General features: G+C 35.4%; 1 protein-coding gene across 8 annotated transcripts in view; it reads right to left on the reverse strand.

The window, feature by feature from the left end:
• DMD (dystrophin) overlaps positions 1–21,068 on the reverse strand; it is a 1,148,466-nt gene that overhangs the window by 176,135 nt on the left and 951,263 nt on the right. For 7 of the 8 annotated variants that reach the window (XM_041472370.1, XM_041472371.1, XM_041472366.1 and 4 more), the window contains 4 exons: positions 19,653–19,825; positions 15,598–15,754; positions 7,649–7,769; positions 6,711–6,979 (listed from right to left, as the gene is read on the reverse strand). In XM_041472370.1, the coding sequence (XP_041328304.1) occupies positions 6,711–6,979; positions 7,649–7,769; positions 15,598–15,754; positions 19,653–19,825 (720 nt within the window). Of the gene's footprint in view, positions 1–6,710; positions 6,980–7,648; positions 7,770–14,956; positions 15,001–15,597; positions 15,755–19,652; positions 19,826–21,068 lie in introns of all 8 variants that reach the window. The other variant, XM_041472365.1, reaches the window with a different exon arrangement.

Genomic DNA, 21,068 nt, shown 5'->3' on the forward strand with positions numbered 1-21,068 from the left:
TCAGCAGGGTGAATTCATACAAGGAAAAATTTGGCTCTAAATGAAATATGTTGATCTAATAATAGCATCTTCTACCAAACTGGGTTGGAGGTAGAAAAGATTTCCGCCTTGACTGGTCACCTTTTTAGAGCTCAAGAATTTTCCTGCACTAGTTGTCAGGGAAAACTATCAGTATTTTTTAGCCCAAACATCCTTAATCAAAGAGAAAATAGTTAATATGCACTATTAATAATTGTGTTAATACAGTTAACACAAATCTGATAGAAATTAGGTTAAATTGGAACAGCTCTTTTCCATGTGCTTGTTCTTTGTAAAGTGGTCTACAAGTGCTCCTTACACTAGCTGTGATTCCTCAGAAAGTTAATTAAAGAATACTTATTTTTGTTTCTTTGTTAGCAGAGCAATGCTACTTTTTCAGTATCACAATTATGCTACTGTTTCCCAATAAGTAGTACGGTGAAGAGCAGTTGTAATTTTAAAAGACAAGGATTTCATCATTCTTATTATTCCTATGTAAAAAAAGATTTTGGATTCTTCCTTTAAACAGGTAGCTTGATATAGACAAAAAGCTATGTAAGCCAGTCTCTGTAAAAAACTATAGATACAGTGGTAGCATCTAAAGCTGAGACAAGAAATGTATAACTTATTGCAAAAGAAGTCAGCAGAGGGAATGATTGTTTGCTTCAGGTGTTTAAAATGGATTTAGATTTAGGCTATTGCCATAACAAACTCTCCAATCTTATCTGTCTGATTACATAGAAAGAACATAAGGCAGATTATACTTTTAAATTAAATTTGTATCAGAAAAACTACCTGATTATTATATACTAAACAACCACTTTTGAACATTTCTTTTTGTGTAAGAAAATAAATTGATTCATAAACTGTTTAAATGAGATTGAGAGACCACAGGACACAACTGAGTAACTTTCATCTCCTACAAGCTAAGCATACCAGAGCTAAAATGTGGTACAAGTACATGACAAAACAGTTCATAGTTTTTAACTGAATTTCGTATTTAAGAAAAAACCTTAGCAAATTAAACTTGCCCTCAACAGTGACAACCAAACAACCCTACTAAATTCTCTCTTGTTTAAAAATACATTTTAAAAAAGGGAAAAACAACATACCAGGCTGTCACCAATTCAGTAATGTGGTTAGCTGAAGTGTCTTTGATGTATAAAAACATATTAAAAGTTGACCCATTAACAAATTGAGCAGACTTCAAGTATTTCTTTCGTTATAGCAAACTCCACAAAGTTTTAAATTCACAGGAATATTATATATCGCAAGGACATCTGTAGGATGTCAAAGTGTTCCAGTGAATTTCAGTATCGTTTTGGTTTATTTTAAAATAGATTTTATTATGCTCTTATATATTCTAATGTTTTAGTTTTACTAAAACATTTACTCTATTGTTTTAGTTTATTTTAGCAGTACAACAATTGATGAAGAGTTGATATTTTGTAAATTCTGGTTTCATTGACCATATTTATTTTTAAAATGTAAACGTCCTCTAGTGTGCCATGAGATCATCTCCTCCTTTTATAGCATCTTAGAACAATCTCTAAATTACAAATATTTAACTAATACAAAATCTGTTTAGAACGATCATCTCTAATTTTCTTCAGAACTGATGGTTGGGTTTTGGAAAGCTGGAAAATTCATTAGTAGGAAATGGTTATTCTGTATATAATAGTTTTAAAATTCCCAGAGTCCAGCACAGAACTTATTAGGAGACTCACTTAAGGAAATAGAACATCTTAACCCAGATTGATTACAGCTCTTGGTGGTAACAGCTGGCTTCAGATTAAACTGAAAAAATGTATATGCATTTTAAGCAGTTTAAGAACATTTCATAAATAACTATTGTATGGTCCTATCACAGAATGATGTATATGAAATGGTAAGCTTGAGAGCCATTTGTAACAGTAATTACTTTAGTTATAGTGTGAAGAAAACATTAACATTTCCATCTCCTACACTACAGGAAAATGGTTTCCTATTCAATAACAAACCAATGGATGCTGTCATCTTCTAATTGTACAAATTATTTGAAAACACCTAATCAAATCATAGTTCATAGTCTAAAAGTCTGGATGTAAAATACTTTAGCATTTTTGTGGTTTTTAAAACAGAATATTAAGAAGTCTAGATATTGTAGAAATTCTATCAGTAAAGAAAGAGAATGAAAAATTATCTCAGAAGCTGCTATATTTGCAATGCCATTTTATGTTACAGACTGGACATCATGAGCTCTGGCAACTTAATTTGGTGCATAGCATAATTTATGTTAGCAAAAATTAACAAGAGAATAGGCATCACATTGCAATCTGACCTCTAGTTGGTTTAACAAGGATCTGGCACTGCTATTGATATCAAGTTGATTGGAAATTCTGGTTATCAATACATCTTCCAGGTCATTATTTCCAGCATAGATTATATTGATCTATTTAAAACTGATCTCCAGTACACATCTCCATTGCTAATGGTGGAGGGGATGAATGGGGACTATTGGCTTGCTTCTAGGTGTCATTCATTAATTTCCCTCTATGTGACCCCTAACAGCTCCATGCAAAAATAATTTTTTTTTTTTTTTGAAAGGCTAGAAAATTATCAATTACCCAAGCATTTAAATTAATTTTGGGATGAAAACATAAATTAAAAATTCAACAACTCTGTGGTCAGAATCTCCATATTAGGCAGCTGACAGCACAGTTCCCTCATAACAGCACTGTAAGAGTTCACTTTGCTGAAATACCTCTTTGCAGCACAGCAGTAGCTGAACAGTACCAATGTGGACTACAGAAGAATATATAATACCTTAAATATGATGATGATGAACTAACTACCCCCATTTAGTGTTCTGAAATTGAGGTTGCTGATTTAGTATTAAAATGCTTGTAATAATATGGAATTTCAATCTTTGCAAATCCATTTGCATTCTTTTTATGGCTGGATATGAACACGACTGAAACTCAGCTAATTATTTGAATTGGTTGCCTTACTTTTGTCTCATTTTGTCTCATCATAGGAAAGATGACTAGGGACAAAAAGATTGTCCCCAGTCTCTGCACACAGTGTGTCATTTTGGAGTAGATGATGAGCAGATCAGTGATCAGTTCATTTTTCATTTATGAATAACTGCAAACTCTATTTGTTTTACAAATAAATAAATTTCAGGCTGAAATTTTCCAATGAACATTGGAAAATTGACATTGTCAGTGACATACAATTGACTTCAACTCTCAATTATGCTGAAGAAAGTCTGAAATAAACAGCATATAATTCAACAAGAAATTGTATTTAAATTGTAAATAGGCTTTGAAAAAAGAATGAAAAAGGATATTTGCATCCTTTATGAATATTCTTGTTACATTAAGTATATAAAGTCCATAATCTGTACACAAAGTCCATGCAACTGCTTTAATCATAACTATAAAAGTGAATCTCCAAAAATGACCAGCAGTTCTTAAGCAGCAAGACTAAGACATTCATGAAAATTCCTTGCAGAAAGGTACAAGACTTATGTAACCAAATTCTGTTCTGCTTTTCACAGTTATCATTATACTGAGTCAAGGTGCCCTCTTTTTGTGACAGTGAGGGAGAACTAATTATCCTATAGCAGACTGGAGTTAATTGAAAAAAAAGTCCACATGATTCTACATGAATAGCCCTTTATTTGGAAGGTGTTCTAGAGATATGCACTTCTATTTTGAACTAAAGAAACCACAGACACTACTGCCCACTCTTCATTATTTTTGTTGAGTTGTTTTTTTTTTGTTTGTTTGTTTTTTTTTTTTGTTTTGTTTTGGGTTTGGTTTTGTTTGGTTGTTTTGTTTTGTTTTGTTTTATGGAGGTTGCAAAAGAAAAAAAAATTAGGATGTAGTTATACTCATCGAGTCTAGAGGCTCTGCTGTTTATGACAGAAAACTGAAGCAGTTATATTGCTGCTAGTGATATGTTAAAATATCACTGGCAGAAAAAAGTGCTTTGCATACTCCTGAGTATGTTGAGAGTAGCCGAACTACCTTTAGCTAAAAATAAACCACACCATTAAAATTGGCTTCTCAGTTGCAAAACTCTGTGCACAACATCTCAAAACAATGTCTTTTAATTTAAGAAACCTAATTTTCCAGAGTGGAAAAGTACAAAAACCTGAAACTTCCTATGGGTACTAATTTCTGTTTGTATTTCTCAGCAGCTGTCGGCAGAGAGACAACAAAACAGTGAGGAGGTATCAGCACAACATGCAATGATTGTTGCATGCTGCTAGCATAATCATTATCACAGTTCTGCATGGCAAAGGAGAATCTTCGGGGAATAAAGAGAGAGAAATTGGTTCCACCATCAATTCCTGGAACGGGTCTTTGAATAAGATACCAAGTGGATAAGGTAGGCATGATTGCATATCAGTTGCACAGCAGCAAAAGCTTCATATAAAATCTGAGTGGTGGTCTCATGGGATCCTAAGTGTTCCAGGCATGCTGATGAAAAGAACACTTTGTTAGTGATTACAATGAGAAAGCATCATTGAATTTGCTGCAGAGGGGAGTAGAAGTCATAAGCCATGTCTAAAATATGACCTGAGCTACAATCAAACTGATCAGGCAATGGATATTAAGGGACTAATAATAGATTCATTTGGGCTTGAACTGAATTTAAGACAGTTAAATTATGGTTTCTGGACAGAAAGATATACCTGGAAGGGAGACAGAAAGAATGTATATTATTAAGAAAGCAAGGCACATTTCAGCCTGCAGATAACACCACTCATATGAGAGAAGAAAAAAGAGAGAATAACAGATGACAGCAGAGAAGTCTGAAGAATAGTTTGGTTCTAGATACCCTCTAGTCTAGGTTGCATCCTTTGGAGCATCCTTCTTACAGCCAGAGAAGAACACCAATTTGTACATTAATTCAGATGAAGCATGTGTAATAATAATATCACAACATTAATACTGATCCAACAAGGATCCACTATTTAGTATGAGTTCAAAGTTATACCATGACCTTGTCAGCTCCAGCAACTCTAACTAAAGAGGACAGTGACAAATGGCACTAGAGTTAAAAACATTCCCCAGGAAGTTATTCATCAGGTTAGGTTTGGGAAAATTATTGTAATCCAAATTAAGAGAAGGATTTGTAAAAAATGCAATTGCATATGACCAATGTTTTGAAGATCTACTCAGAAGATGTTTGGGTTTCTTAGATGTATAGAGAGAAATTAGGTACCTTGCCTCATACTGTAATATCAATCATGATACTCATCATAAAAACCAGAGCAAGGATGAGACATAGATAATGTTTCAATTGGATAATGTTTGGCTGATAATATAGTCAATAAAGAAAAAACCTTACTTTTTACTAACAACTTTTAACTCAAGGCTATGAAACTTCAACAACTTTAGCTTTTAACTGAAACATTTCCAAAGGAAAAGTATTTAACCCTTAAGTGAAGCAATTATTAAGTCATTAATTATGTTAACTAGAACGTATTTATTTGTTTTTTAAACCATAACAGGACTCAGAACTATAATTATGGACTCAACACTCCTGCTCATAGCTTTAGAATTAAGTGACTTGCTTTGTTTTCCAGTAATATCAGAGATTCAGTGGTTCTGTTCAGGATACCTTCTTCAAAATTAAAAAAAAAACAAAACAAAATCATGGTTGTAATGGCACTTTCTGAGAATTTATAAAAAGATTTCTTCTGTTCATTTATTAATTTAAATGCAGATAAACAAATTTCTCAGCTACTATTTCATTTGTTCTTGTACAGCATCTGCACAGGACGCTCATTAAACTTTCTGTGTGATTAAAACCTGAGGACTTTCATTTTAATAAACTACATTAGATTTTTAGAGGAATATTTTTCTTGCCATTAGTCATTCTACTTCCTCTTTTTTAGATCCCAATGTTCATCTAGAGAAAATAACAGTTAGCTCAGGTCTCTTTCAAAATGACTGATGATTCCCATTTATGTGACTGGAACAGAGGCACTTTGTTCTTATCAAAATGGCAGCTGCCTCTATTGTGCTCTGGCTGAAGGAATCCTGTATTATTTATCAAGTCTGTCCATGGCAGTCATGCTGAAAGAGGACAAGTCTGCCCAAGTTTCTCGATAAGCAATGATTTTATGAAACAACCCTTAAAAGCAGATAAGCATTAAGTTATAGAAAATAATGACAAATTTTCCAGGATTGCCACCTTTTTTTTAAGACTATCTTTAGTTATGAAGCCTATTTATCAAAAAAGACAGAATCAAATATCACCATCATGAAAAACCTCATATTTCAAATTGTATAAATTTTACTCTACAATTATATAGAAACAACTATGTATTCATCATACTTAAGAAAATATAATATAGCAAAAAATTAGTTCAATAGAATTTTATAATATATTCTCCTATCTATTTTATTTTGCTTTCTTTAACTGCCAATTTTGCATCTCCTGAGTTGACAGTGAGTGTGCTGAGGATTTTTGCACTTTTCTATAGTGCTTTACCCATGTCAGCAGTGTACATTCTCAAGGAGGATCCCATTGCATTTTAACTTCTGAAATCATAAAACTATTTATATGCATTTTTGAATATAAATCACTATGATACAAAGATATCAATTTCTCACTCTAAAAGATAATTGCTTATAAAGAGATTCATACAAAGAACTATTTTATACTCAGAAATACTGACATATGTCAAGTACCTTGACTTTTTCCAAGTGATCCTGCAGAGAGTCGATGAGCAGATCCCCCACTGGCTGCCAGGACCCCTTGAATGCCTCCGCCTGGCGCAGCTTCAGGTCCAGCTCATCCATGGCCTCCTGAAGGCCCTGCAGCCTTTCGAGAGCATCGTCAATCTTCTTTTGCCAATCAGCAGACTGTAGATTCAGCTTATCCCACTCAGTTCTGACCTCATCTGCTTGCCTTTGCAGAAGTTTGTTGACATTGTGGGCTCTCTCCTCAGGTGACAGATCTAAATGTGAAAGTAGAGAGGCTTTTAAGACATATTCTGTCTTAGAACTAACACAGTTGCCACCTGGATAGGTTAAAATCTCAGTAAGAAACTCTTCATAACCAAAAGCACCTGTGAAATTTGCTTTATTAATGTATTCTTGTTTCAAAATATCTTAAAAAAACCTCAAATCTTGCCACCATAAAAATCAGCAAAATCTGCATTTAAGTACATAAAGGTATTTTGAAACATGCAAGGTGTAGATAGAAGTTTATCAGCTGATTCAGCACAATTTTTCTGCACATAGATAAATATTAATCACTGTGAAGCTTTTGATGCAATTAGGTGGATTTGGGATCTCCTGTAGTACTGAGACTACAAGGTGAATTTTAGCTTAAATTGCAGCTTTGAGCCCTCAAATGAGGCTATAATTATAGACAGGTCCTGAAGGTTTAAAGGCAGTTTCAAAATCTGCTTATAAATATGCATATCTATTTAGTACCACAGTGTTCAGAAGGATTGCTAAGGCTTGCTTTCATCTATATTTTTAGCTTAGTTTCTGAACACTGGCATTCAGCTCGGAGAGTAAAAGGAATGCTTTCAGAGCGGCTGGCAGGATTTATTTAATCATCGCTGATCATCAGTGATCCTCCCAGAAATGTGTTATTACCCTGTTCTTGCTTCAATTACCTCTGGGCTCTGGGCAGACCTTCTCCACTGCCTCCACGGGCTGCTCAGCCAGGAAGATTCGCACAGTCTCAAGGGCACTCCTGATAACAGGTTCTTTTGTTTTTAGCTCCCTCTTGAAAGTCTAAGAAACAAAATTATTGTAAGTGGATCTATAAGGAAATACCAAGTCAGAATAGCAATGTCAGAACAAAATTTCCAGCAACAGCTTCCACGTGTGTATGACAAGAAGCAATAAAACACACACACACACAAATGAAAATATTTAGCTTTTGCTTAACCTGAAATCACATTGTATTCAAAAGAGCTGTCAGCATACTGCATTTTTCTTTCTTCAGCAACAGCTCCTTTTACTCTTTTACTCTCTTCTACACCCTATTTTTAAAGGACCATGAGTAAGTTACTCAAGATTAGTATTAGAAGCTTTGGTAGGTCACTGAAAGTACACATATCTCAGTATTTATTTATTTCTCTATTTTTGTTAATGAGAACATAAGAGTCAATTAGACTGATTCCAAATGGACACCACACAAAAATGCAGATGAAACCCAGCTTGTAGGCTGAATTTTGCATTGGTTCTTCTGCATGTTGCAGTGAATTTATCTAAATGGTCCTTACCACACTTTTATTTCAATATTTTTTCTATATTTATGAAACATTTTTGAATGCATACAGTTTCAAGCAGCATAGAGGTAAAATATGTAGGTAATTTAATAGTACAGTGTAACACAAAACACAATACTGCAAAAAGGAGAGCCATATGCCATGGGCAGAAAACTGATATTTTACTGCAGGGATTAGAAATTTCTCTTTACAATACCAGCATTATATAAGTTTGTAACATAATAAGTGCACCAATTCAGTCAAATTAATTATTAAACAAAATTTGTATTTCTATGAGAACTAATGAAGGATTATAAATTCAATATTAAAAAGTTAATTACACTTTGAATTATATTTGATATGTGACTCTCTGTACAGGAAATACCAACCAGAACTAATAGTGGGGTCATGTACAGTTTATAATATGAGAACTCAAAGGCGAAATGTTCTTAACACATTTCAGGAAAGTAAACTTCAGGAAAAAACTACATTATTCTACTATAAATATTTAAATACACTTTTTATTAAATGGTCAAGAACTGACCATAAGTTTTGTAGCTGTTCTTGGAAAAACCCTTAAGCAAAGTCTGCTTTGTTGAAGGAAATAACAAAGCAAAAAATCTTCATTTTGTGTCAAGGTCAATAATGGGACTGGAATCTTTTCACAGAATCTGCTATAATAAACAATCTGTCATTTGATTAATACCTGAGCTAAAGGTTTAAAACAATCATGTTAACCTTTAAAAACAATACCAATTTTCACAAATAAAGAAGTGCACTGTGTATTAACAAGTAAACCACTACTGGACTTTTTTTTTTTTCCATAAAAACTGAGTGGAGCTACTACAAGGTTGAATGAAAAATGTTGAACTTAGACATTTTTAGGTTTATAATTCTTATGATTCATACGTGACTTTTGCATGAAGTGCGATAGAAAGAAGAAATATAATAAGCCTTTTCCATGCCTCTAAATGAGGAAAATCTATTCCTTTAATTAGCCTTTGTGTTCATCTCACATCATTCTGTCCCACTAGAATGGTGTGGCAGGTCTGCAGGACAAGTGAGCCGGCAGGAAGCATAACTTAAAATCCAGCACAGTAATTTCCATGGACTATGTGCTTTGCTCTCTGCTGATAGTGTTAAAAGTAACATCAACAGTCAAACCCACTTAAACCTGTGTTTTTTAAACATTAAATGGTGCAACAGCTTAAAGATATAATATACTTTAGAAATGTTTCCAAAGATGTATTATTTTTCAGAAATGTCTGTGGCCCAAACCAGTCAAAAAGGAAGCACTTGCACAAAGGTGCGTTCCGCAAACACACACCAACAGCAGGAAGGAGTCACCGATATTCCAGGGGAACACAGAAATACACTGATGTGGAAAATAGTTAAAAGGCAGAAACACCTCCGAGCTATGCATTTGGGAATGAGTAGTCCTTCTGTAAGGACTGCTGCTGCTGTAGACAGGCCACCCCTGGCTATGTGCACACCAGGAGAAGGACAAAAAAATAACTTCTTTCAGCTTGCACTGTTTTTGCAGAAAACTGCAGCAATCAAATACACCGAGTGGCGTTATCTTTCCAGAAGAGGTTTAAAGCCACAGTCTTCCTGTAACTCTTGTGCAACTGAAGGAGAACATATACACCCTGAATCCCATAAAGCCTTTGGGCAGGAATTATTGTAACTTCCTCAAAACAATAGAGAAATGCTAACAGGAACTTCTGGCTTTGCGCATTTTGTATTTTGTCACAAACAGAAAAGGCGCCTTCTTTATTAATATAGGAAAACTGAGCCAGTGTCAAACTTTTTTCCCCTCAACTTTTCCAGTCTGAATGTTGGAGCTGGCGGAGGCAATTCTAGTCTGTAAATCCTGAGTTATAGAATAATACACAGTATTTACAGTCCTCATCTCCTTCCCTAGTTTTGGTCTGCAGATTTCTACCAAGTAAAAACATATTTCAATTAAAGAAATTTAAAAGGAGAGGATGAAAAAAACATGAGACTGAAGCAGTAGCACAGAACAGCATAAAAAATAATGAATGCTCGTTTCATACTAACCCATTAAAAAAAAAAGTTCTTACTGTATGAAGATAAAGCTGCTTTTTGGATTAAAGTTTTATTGTGAGATATGTATACACTACCAGTAAAAATCATAAATAGCAACATTTTTTCTTTTTTTTTGGTGGGAAAAAAAAAAGAATTTATCTATCTAGAGCCCTGACAAATACATCTTTATAATAACTAGGCCATCACTGAAAGCAGAATTAGCCTAAATGAATGTCTAATGTACAAATAATGATTGCAGGCTAATTTCATTGAATTCCTTAACTTCTTCCACACTTCATGGTGACTGTAGAGGAAATCGAATACACATAATGCATGACCTGACAAAAAAGTAAGTAAACTACTTTATTTAAGCATGTCTATTTGTCATCAACACTACAGCAGTAATGGCATTCTGTCCACCATTTTAATAATGCATATATTGATCAGCTTATCTCAGACCTCTACCACCTCATGAGTGTCCTTAAATCTCTTTAAATGAGGAAACAATGATTGCTTAAATAGAAAAATGAAAATATAATGAGAAAAAGAGTTGCATTAGTAAAACTAACATTAATCTCTGTTATTTAAAAACTAGGACTTTTTGCTTTCAATATATTTTAAAGAGAAAGAGTACAATTATATTAACTCAACACATGTGCCAAACAGAATGCTTTTCAAAATATGGGGTTTGTCCTAATCATTAAAAGTTGATATCAACTGTGGATCCATAACTGGTTAATGTGTTGAAGCAGGAACTGCACTCCTCCTTAGGCAGTCATTCTACAGATTTTATGTTAAAGGGTTTCCATGGAATTGTTAATAAGTGCCTTCTATGTTCATAAATGCTATTTATGCTGTTAATAAAATCACTACACAGCAAATGAGGCAACTCTTAAAAGAATGAAAGACATAGCAGGGTATCTGCATGATGCCTGAGTTACTTAAATTAGATTAACAGCAACATGCACACAGTTGTTAATTCAATTTCACTAAAGCAATATTTTGATACTTACTAAAAAAAAAGAAAAATGTAAGATAATTAAAAAATGTTTTGAAGAACAGGAGTATTTTTTGTCATTGATAACACCACAACCACCACTCCTCCCCACATGTTCTAAGACTGGAATAGAGACAATTTCTTCAGATGCCAAATATTGAAAAAATGACCTACTATATATATAAGTTCAAACAAATAGCAGTTATGTGGGTGTATTTGGGATACATTCCAAATTTCCTTGTCTAAAAAGCACCTCACATTTATAACACAACAATGATTTTAACTGCATGGATAGCCCTGTTCTCAGTTGAGTTCAAGCTCTCCTCTGGCATAGATTCAAGCATTTGAAATTTTCATCTGAATCCTACTCTTAAAATTTTTAAGGCCAATCTTGGCAACTAGGAGCAGTCAAGTGGTAAGAACTGACTTATTTTCATCTCTTTTATGAATCTCTGTGGTATTCCAGATGGTCTTCTGAATGATAGAGAGGTTAAATATGTTTGCTCCTCTTTAAATTTTACCTTTAAGGGAAAAAAATAAAATCAGCTTGCAACACTTCTTTAGAAAAAGGATTCAGGCATAAAATCATGTTGGCATTCACTGTGCTATTTCTCAATTGAATCAGCTAAACTGCCTTTAAATAGTGTTCCCCTGATGAGGCTTATTCACTTATCAAGTGAAGAACGTAGCTGAGTTCAGTTCCAGCATTACCTGACAAAAACAATCCTTCACAGAAGGAACACCAAACATTGTACTTATGAAGAAAGATCAAAACTGAATGTTTTAGTCATTTAAAAGATTGGTCAGATCTGATGGATGCTTCTCTAGTTTACTGAAGACTAATTTTCAGAAGTGACATTCAGGAGAACAAAATGAAGAGTCAGCAGGTACTTTTTCTCAAGATAACACGCAACTACTCTTCAGTTTCACATGCAACACCCTGAGAGCTGAGCCCTGCTCTTAAGCAAAGGCCAAACCTCTCAAAAACAGCTTTCCAGTACTGGGCTCTAGTTTTAAGCTAGATAATTGTACACTTGTGAAAACATTTGAAAACATTTTTCTTATTTTCAGAAATCAGCTAAGCTGTTCATTCTGATATAGCTATTGTATATCTGCTTCTTTAAAAGAAACTTTTAGAGTGACAAAGTCCATAATGCCCAGAGGAAAAAAAAAAAAAACCTCAAACCAACCAACCAACCTGTTGCAAACACAGCAACCCAAAGTCAACTTCCATGTTGACTGTTTTCCCTTGTCTGTCAGTGACATTTGAAGATCAGACAAGGCAAATTAATTTCATGTATTCTGTTATGTTCTTTTTTCCTCAGGGAATCAGCATACCTACACTCAAATTTCTGAAGTGCTACAGAATGGGAAAAAGAAAAAGAAGTGTTTCTAAAAGGAACTAAAACATTCTAGCTTTGATACTAGACAGGATGACCAAAGCTCTGCATTATGTACCTGAAAGTGACAGAGAAGTTACAAAAGAGAGCTGAGATCTTTTTTTATGAAGTCATTTTGCCCCTACTCATGGTATCTTAATTTTATACAATAATTCTCATCCCTAAAAATTCTAAATACTTCATTTGTTCGGTGTGTGACAGAGACATCACTTAGTTCATCACTGAAGACTTGCCACCTTTATGATGAATTCTTGGAAACCCTTAAACTGCTTACAGAGTGATGTACAACACTAAAATACTATAAGAAATAATTTCTTTAGAAAAAAAAATTCTTCTGTCTAGGAGAAAATGTTTTCAAATACTTAAATATTATTTAGATGGAAAAAGTTTTGTTGTAACAATTCTATAGAAATCTCTCCCTAACTCTTGTTTTAGATCAAGGGTTGCCTTTGGAGAAAGAGTTTATGTCACACTGGGTTAAAGCAACATCTATATTGCTTCTTTCATCCTGATATTCTGGATAGCCTTTAAAACTACTTTATGGAAGTTGCTACTTTATGGCTAAAACAGACCTCAGGCTTCTCTTAACTTTCATGGTTATATATAACACTTGCCTTAACTTTCTTGGGGGAAAGGTGAAAAAAGGAAACGTGCTGCCCTGTAAAGTCATGGATGTTCTCACCTCACTGTCTCTGTGATAGTGCTTTAAGTCCCACATAAAATTTTGTGAGAAAGACACATCCTACACATCACGTCTCCAGAGGGAAGACCTACAAAATGTGATGAAAATGCCCCTTGCAAAAAAGCATTGTATTATCTTAGAAAAATTTGCCACTGAGAGAGACAGTTTTTTTGTTCATCTTTCCCTTTTGCCTTCTCAGTCTTTCAGTGAAGATAGATCCTTGACAAACTATATTGACACTACTTGCCATCAGTTTGTTGCAGTAGATGAATGCCTGTGTGTCTATGGAAAAAGCCATGTCTGACTTGTACTTCCTGACTTTTCACAAACTCAGGGTTTTAAAGCAGAAGATACGTTATATGTGCTTTACAAATTTGATCTCACTATGTGTTCCCAAATACGTCTCTCCCCATGAGAAAGGACAATACATTAGAGCAATATTTATATACAGCTACCTGATGAACAAAAAAAACCACAGATTCTATTTTGTTTAAAAGCACCATTTCACATTTCTCCATTAAGTAATAAAATCAGAGATTTTGGAACTTCAGAAACAATACGTTTTATGGCAAGTTACGCAAAGAAAGTTACATATATACAGCACAATGCTTTGAGAAGATGAACATTAGATTTGGAATATTCTTTTCTCATGAAATAAAGCTGACAGGCTGATAATTTAAATTTTTCAATAAAAATTACATTTGCTTGAAATAATTTTTCAGATAGCACCCTGAAGCATAATCGGACATCAAACAGGAAGTAAAAACCTCCTATGATGTCATTATTTTAATTAAAGACACATGGGGCTGAAGGAGAGGAGAGCTTGAATGTATATTGAACAATAGAGGTACTAGAACTGTGATTTCTCATTCAGACCTGAATAGACCTCAATGGCATATGAAATTCAAGACTGTTTAGGTGAAAGCAGACATTGGGTTAGCATCAGACTGGTGTGAGTTGATTAAACACTGTAGACATACTCCAAGCATACCCTCATCACAACAAAAATCAGTGTGAATCTTTGTATGGAGAATTATTCTGAAGTATTATTCTGGAGGTTGCTCATTTGGTGGGTTTAAAAAAAAAACAACAAACAACTTCCTGTACAAGTGCTCTATTTAGGTTCCCTTTTAATACCAATCTCAGTCTAGAATGGTCCCCCATAAGAATTTCCATAAGAATTCCCTCATGAAACCAGTTATCACAACAGTTTCATGGTGCAGAGTTGTGCAGTAGAGCTGATACCAGCTACTCTTGTCACAAATGTTTCCAAAATCCAAACTAGGGTTTCAAAAAGTATATGTGAAGTTGGAATGCCTGATCTAGAAAAACAATCAGAAATAATTATATAATCCTAAAAAATTACTGGGTTAGTAACTGTTCTGGCTATGAAATCTGCCTGTCTGTGATAGGTCTCTGAAGATCATGGTTGTTAACGCCTCCTTCTCCAAAAGGTTGATTTTCTCTGCTATGTCTGAAAGCTATAGCTGGAATTCTTTCCAATAAGGACTGTGTCATGCAGCACTAGCCTGCAAAGGAAAAAAACAATGAGCAAAGGATAATAAAAACCACCAACATACCCGATGAATATCATTCTGTTTCTGCACAGTGGGAAGATCTCCACCAATGGGTGCTTGCTGTTTTAATTCATCCTCCTTCAACTGCAGCCATGCCAAAAGTTGAAGTATTATTCTGGAGGGTGCTCATTTGGTGGGTTTAAAAAAAAAAACAACAAACAACTTCCTGTACAAGTGCTCTATTTAGGTTCCCTTTTAATACCAATCTCAGTCTAGAATGGTCCCCCATAAGAATTTCCATAAGAATTCCCTCATGAAACCAGTTATCACAACAGTTTCATGGTGCAGAGTTGTGCAGTAGAGCTGATACCAGCTACTCCTGTCACAAATGTTTCCAAAATCCAGACTAGGGTTTCAAAAAGTATACATGAAGTTGGAATGCCTGATCTAGAAAAACAATCAGAAATAATTATATAATCCTAAAAAATTACTGGGTTAGTAACTGTTCTGGCTATGAAATCTGCCTGTCTGTGATAGGTCTCTGAAGATCATGGTTGTTAACGCCTCCTTCTCCAAAAGGTTGATTTTCTCTGCTATGTCTGAAAGCTATAGCTGGAATTCTTTCCAATAAGGACTGTGTCATGCAGCACTAGCCTGCAAAGGAAAAAACAATGAGCAAAGGATAATAAAAACCACCAACATACCCGATGAATATCATTCTGTTTCTGCACAGTGGGAAGATCTCCACCAATGGGTGCTTGCTGTTTTAATTCATCCTCCTTCAACTGCAGCCATGCCAAAAGTTCCTGAAGAGAGAGATGCAATCGCTTCCACTGGTCGGTACTGGCTTCCAAATGGGATCTGAAAGCATGTGTTAAATATAAGATAGATTCAGGCACAGTGGAAGTAAAACCCAGAATGTACAAGCTTATTTACTGAGAAAGATCCTAGTGTTTCATTAATTTAATGATTTTTGAATTGCTTCAGTAGCTTTGAATTAGATTCTGGCAACACTGATTTAAATTTGGTTCCACAGTCCTGGCTTTTTTTCACATTTCCTGATTTTGTTTTTGATCGGTTGGGGGTTTTTTGCTTTTTAGTTTCCCTCTTCAGCAGTGAGTAATGGCTGTGCTGAATTGTCAGTCTCACTAGAAGTGCACAAATACTATGTAGGACTAGCATGAGAAATGTAGTCATCACTCAGGATGACTAGGACATTATTTGCCTGAAATGTAGAGAGTACTTCCCCAACTCAGTGAAGAGCAACCATTTCTCTAAACCATTACACAAACCATTCAACTTACGCAAGATTAATTACCTTAATTTTCTAAAATAAGAGAACCAATGCCATTCTTTAAAAAAGTCATGAGGAAATTGTCAAATCCAATAGAATCCTCATATACTATCTAGTCGAATGTCAATGTCATTTAAACAGAGGTGTGAATGAAACTATTTGAAACACTGGGAAAATGAAAAGACAAAATATTATTTTATGAAAAAAGGCCTCCATCATAAGGACATTTTCCAAAAATTTCTTCTGTATATGCATAAATGTGTTTTTTTGGGATCAAGTATTGAGCTTCTAAATTTCAGCAACTGTTTTGTGTGGCTGGACTGACAAAATATTCCATTTTCTCTGTACTGTAGATAAACCCCACTAAAATTTTGTCTTTCTGTACTTATGAATATGCAATTTTAAAATTTCTGGTTTGTAAAAAAACCCCTAATTCACCTCCAAGTAACATAAGAAATCCTCTTAGTAACTCAAACCAAAGGATTATTACATAACAGTAAAGTGAAAAAGTGTGCTGGGAAATAAAGTCAAATTTTCTTTTGTTTCGTACATTTCCGTTTAAGTTCTAGCTTTGTTCATATAACATTTATCTTCTTCTACAGTCATTGTACATAAAATCATTCTCTTCTGACACTAAGAATTCTACTCCTATACCTTCTATATAATGTTCTATAAAGAAATGTGAAAAATATGGACTCAGCATTTTTGCAAACCTTGTTACTTAGTTTGGGTATGGAAATGATGAATTGATCAAGGTAGAGACAGTTGCATTTCTCTGAAATGCCCTGTGAATCCTGTCATCTTTCCAACCTCTTACATCAGGTAAAGCGGCAAGGAAAGAGAAAGGAAAGGGGCAGATCAGCCACATGCTGACAGAAAATTCAGCTGCTCTCAAAGTGTGTGAGCTAACGCAAAATCTTCTCTTTTTTCAAAGGTAAATGCTACGTGTGAAGGACGCACATAGATCCTACATGTGAAGGACACTCATAGATCAGGCCTTTTGGTCTGTTCTCTCACAGGGCACCTGGGAGCTGGGGCAAAACTTCACAGCAGGGGGACACCAGTCCTGCAGGCAGTGAAGTCTGGAGAAGGCCCTGCAAGCTAAAACATTTAGATTGTATATATGTTTATATATTATAAATTATTTACACTTAGGGTGGTGAGGCACTAGAACAAATTGTCCAGAGATGTTGTGGATGCCCCATCCCTGGAAGGGTTCAAGGCCAGGCTGGATGTAGCTTTGAGCAAGCAGAATGTGTCCTTGCCCATGGCAGGGGGTGGCACTGGAGGATCTAAACAGTCCCTGCCAACACAAACCATTCTTTCATTCTATGATAGCTCTGGAAGGAGCAAGGGGGAGAGAAGCAGGGAAATTTATGGAGAGCTGCAGGAGGCAACAACCAGAGCAAGGACCACAGGATTTTAGCACAGGAGATAGTTAAGGAGTCAAGTTTCTGATTCAGACTAATTCCCTTGTCTCATGTTTATCTTGGCAGAGGCAAGCTTCTACCTCTTCTGGAGAAGGGCAACAAATGGAAGCAAACATTTCCCTGCTTTCCCTGGCTTTACAGGGAAAAATGCAAAAGCAGTGACCTGAAGGGGCTTTGTTACTGCTGCTGTGCTCTGACCTTCCTCAGTTGGGTGATTTTTTTTTTTTTTTCCCCAGAACCTGTCAACCTGACTTGTTCTGCTCTTCCTTCATCTTCAGGAATATAGGTTTATGCATGCACACACCAGTGTACATTATATACAGGCACTCATGTATTTATTACTGTGTCCAAGATGTGCACACAAAAGAGATAATACTAAAACAGTTTAAAAAATACTTATGAGAAAGTGTTTATTAGGGTAAACTGTGCTGACATATCAGGATGAAAGAAAGGGAGGAATGGAAAAGAGCTTAGTTTCTATTTAATATCTATCATATATTTTATCTAATGCATTTAGAAAAGAATGCCCACCCAGGGTCTTCTGTTTCAGCAGACTAAAAATGACATAAACAAAGAAACTTATGGGACTGATGTCTGGAGAACATTTCATATGTCTTCTCTAATCCCTCCTTTGTGTAAGCAATGCCAGTTATGAGGAAATCTATTCCATTCTGTGCTTTGGATAGAAAGAGCACCAAACAGGCAGACTGGGAAGAGCATTTTCATTTCATCTGGTGGCCAGCAACACTTAAACCAAATGTCTGAGAATTTAAGAATCGTTTCTTACCCGAATCACTAAGTTATTGAAGACCTTAAGCCTTTTTATTGGAAGCATAGATTTTAGAGGGAAGGTTTGTTGCTTTGAATGTGCAAAGCAGGAAGTCACTGTGATATAACAGGGGTTTACTGGTTCTGACTCAGTTAATGACAACAATACATTAAACACCAAAAAAAGAAAGACAGAAAGTCCCATACATTTATTTACTGATATTTGGACAACTGACTATTTGTTTTTATCTCAAAAATCACTGTATCTGAGCATGTTCATGGGTAAAATGCATGTGAAAAAAAAATCTCAGACACTTTGGAGGGTTTTGTTCCTCTTCTTTTGCTCCTCAGAAAGAAAAAAAAAAAAAGGAGGAATATGTCTCTTTTTTTTTAGTTATATCTTTTCAACCTCACAGCCTTCATTTATTTTTAATGATTGATGATACAAAGATGGTTTTTTGTCATTACACAGCCTGACCTCCCTTGGGACCTGAGCTGAAAAAAGCTAATATTTCATATATTACTTTGGAAAACACTTCTGTCTTTTGCTGCCCTCTGAACTACCACCAACACACAGCAAGTGAGAAAATGAAAAAATGCCCAAGTGCAACTGAGCTGGGTTGCATATTGCAAAAGCCGTATTTCTGGAGAAAAGTTTCCAGGACAATTTCTTTTGAAATGAAACCTTCAGTCCATTGAAGCCTGAGTGACCACTTGATAATTTGTAATGACCACTTGTAATTTGCAATTGCAAACAAAAGTGTTTCCTCTCATGATACTACTTATAAATTTCTTTTACCCCTAGATTTTATTTAGCAATTCTGTCCACTCTCCTGACAACAGTTAAAATCTGAAATAATTTGTCTTCTCATTTGTGAGGATATTTTTAGTTTTGCACTGGAAATAGCAGTCTTTAAAATGAAGCTTATCATAAATATTGGCTATTTAATCACTTTCTTTCATGACTCACTGATAAGTCATACCCAGTTCTAGAAAAAGCCCACATTTAGAGGGGGTACAGTTACTGTTTCTTTCTGTAATTACAAAACTCCATCATAACCCTCAAACCCTAATCCTCTGCTATCATTTTCACACCCGAAAACCTAATCGTTCTTACAAAGTTAAGCCAACATCCAAAGCAGCACAAATAATTTCAAAATAGACAAAACCAGTGCTAACAGAAACAAAATTAAAACTTTTTACTTGCAAATTGTAGTATTCCATTTAATACACCAACGGCAGGCTTTTGTTTAGGTTCAGGTCCTACCTAATGTTTAGAGATTTCTTCCTAAGTTCACTCCATCTGAGGTTCATGTTATCCAGACGTCTCTGCAGCAGGGTTGCATCCTCAGAGCCTTCCAGGGATCTCAGGATTTTCTGCCCATTTTCATCCAGGTTGTGAAAGATGTCAGTGTGAGCATCAATTTCTGCCTGTAGTTCCTATGGAAGCAATAGAAAACAATATATCTGATTTCTTTAAAAAATCACAGAAACTAATATTTTTCAAAAAAGTAGAAAAATCCTCAGTGCAACACAGAGCACAGGTTTTGATTACTCCTTTTACAGCAATATCATGTCCTGTATACAAAGCCATGTTTCCCTTTCACATGAAGGCCATTTGCATTGAATATAACCTTTTTTTCCCATACGAAGCATCCCGAACAAAATTTAGAAAGCCAAAGGTGTAGCCTTTGACAGGCAACAAAGCAAGGATAAGATATATTAAATGTGCTGATGTGGGAAAAGCAAAGAACCACAAAACCCTCAGGATCTCAGGTAAATCTGACCTGCACATGGTACGTCTTCCTGTGCAACATTTTCAATTTGAGCTGGGGACTGCAACACTGGTCCTGCTGCATGGCAATTCCAAGGAATCTAGGAGTCTGCAGCAGCCAGGCTTTAAAATGCCAAGTTCACTTAGATTCTGTTGACAGAACGCATTTTGGAGCACAGGCCCCAGCAGTCAATAGCAATAAACAGCCACTTTGTGCTGTATCAAAACACTGGTTGGGGCCACGGCTGTAGGAGGGCCTGAGAATAGCAAGGACCTGGAATATGCAACTGGCAGCTCATGTTGAACAGCCAACTTTTCTTATCGCCTCGTAACTGCAGGCCAGCTCTAAATTTTGAATTCATTTTTTCCCCCTCATTTTTAGCACGGCTGTTTCTGCCAAAAGAGCATTCTTTAGAGAGCTGCCTGGTACCAGCATTCCTGCCTGCCCACACACTCAATGCAGCCTTTGTATGCTGGCTGCCCTTCCCCAAGACGTTTGCATGCTGCAGCTCCACAAGGTCAGATTCATTTGCAGAGAACAGTGGTTGAATCAAGGTCATTAAATGGAATAAAAATAATAATAATAATAATAATTCCAACACGTACATGAATGAGCACACATGTACTTTATATGCAGCCACATTTGCACAAAAGTACTTTTACTTTCAAACAAAGAAGCACACAAAGACACAAAGAAATACTGAATCATGAATAAAGCTCCACATTTTCTCCTGAGATGCTGGAGCACTAAGATTTCTGGTGATCGTTTCTTGCTGCCTGAAATGAGAGTGCTAAAGATAAAGTGGGGAAGAGGAAATGATTTATGGCATTTGAGAACAAGACCCAGCACTAACTAAGCATCACAGAGAGTCCCCAATGGAAATTTGTTGCAATTTTCTTCAGAAGAAT

Source organism: Pyrgilauda ruficollis, unplaced genomic scaffold, assembly GCF_017590135.1.
Source record: "Pyrgilauda ruficollis isolate IOZ18807 unplaced genomic scaffold, ASM1759013v1 scaffold29, whole genome shotgun sequence".
Lineage (NCBI taxonomy): Eukaryota > Metazoa > Chordata > Aves > Passeriformes > Passeridae > Pyrgilauda > Pyrgilauda ruficollis.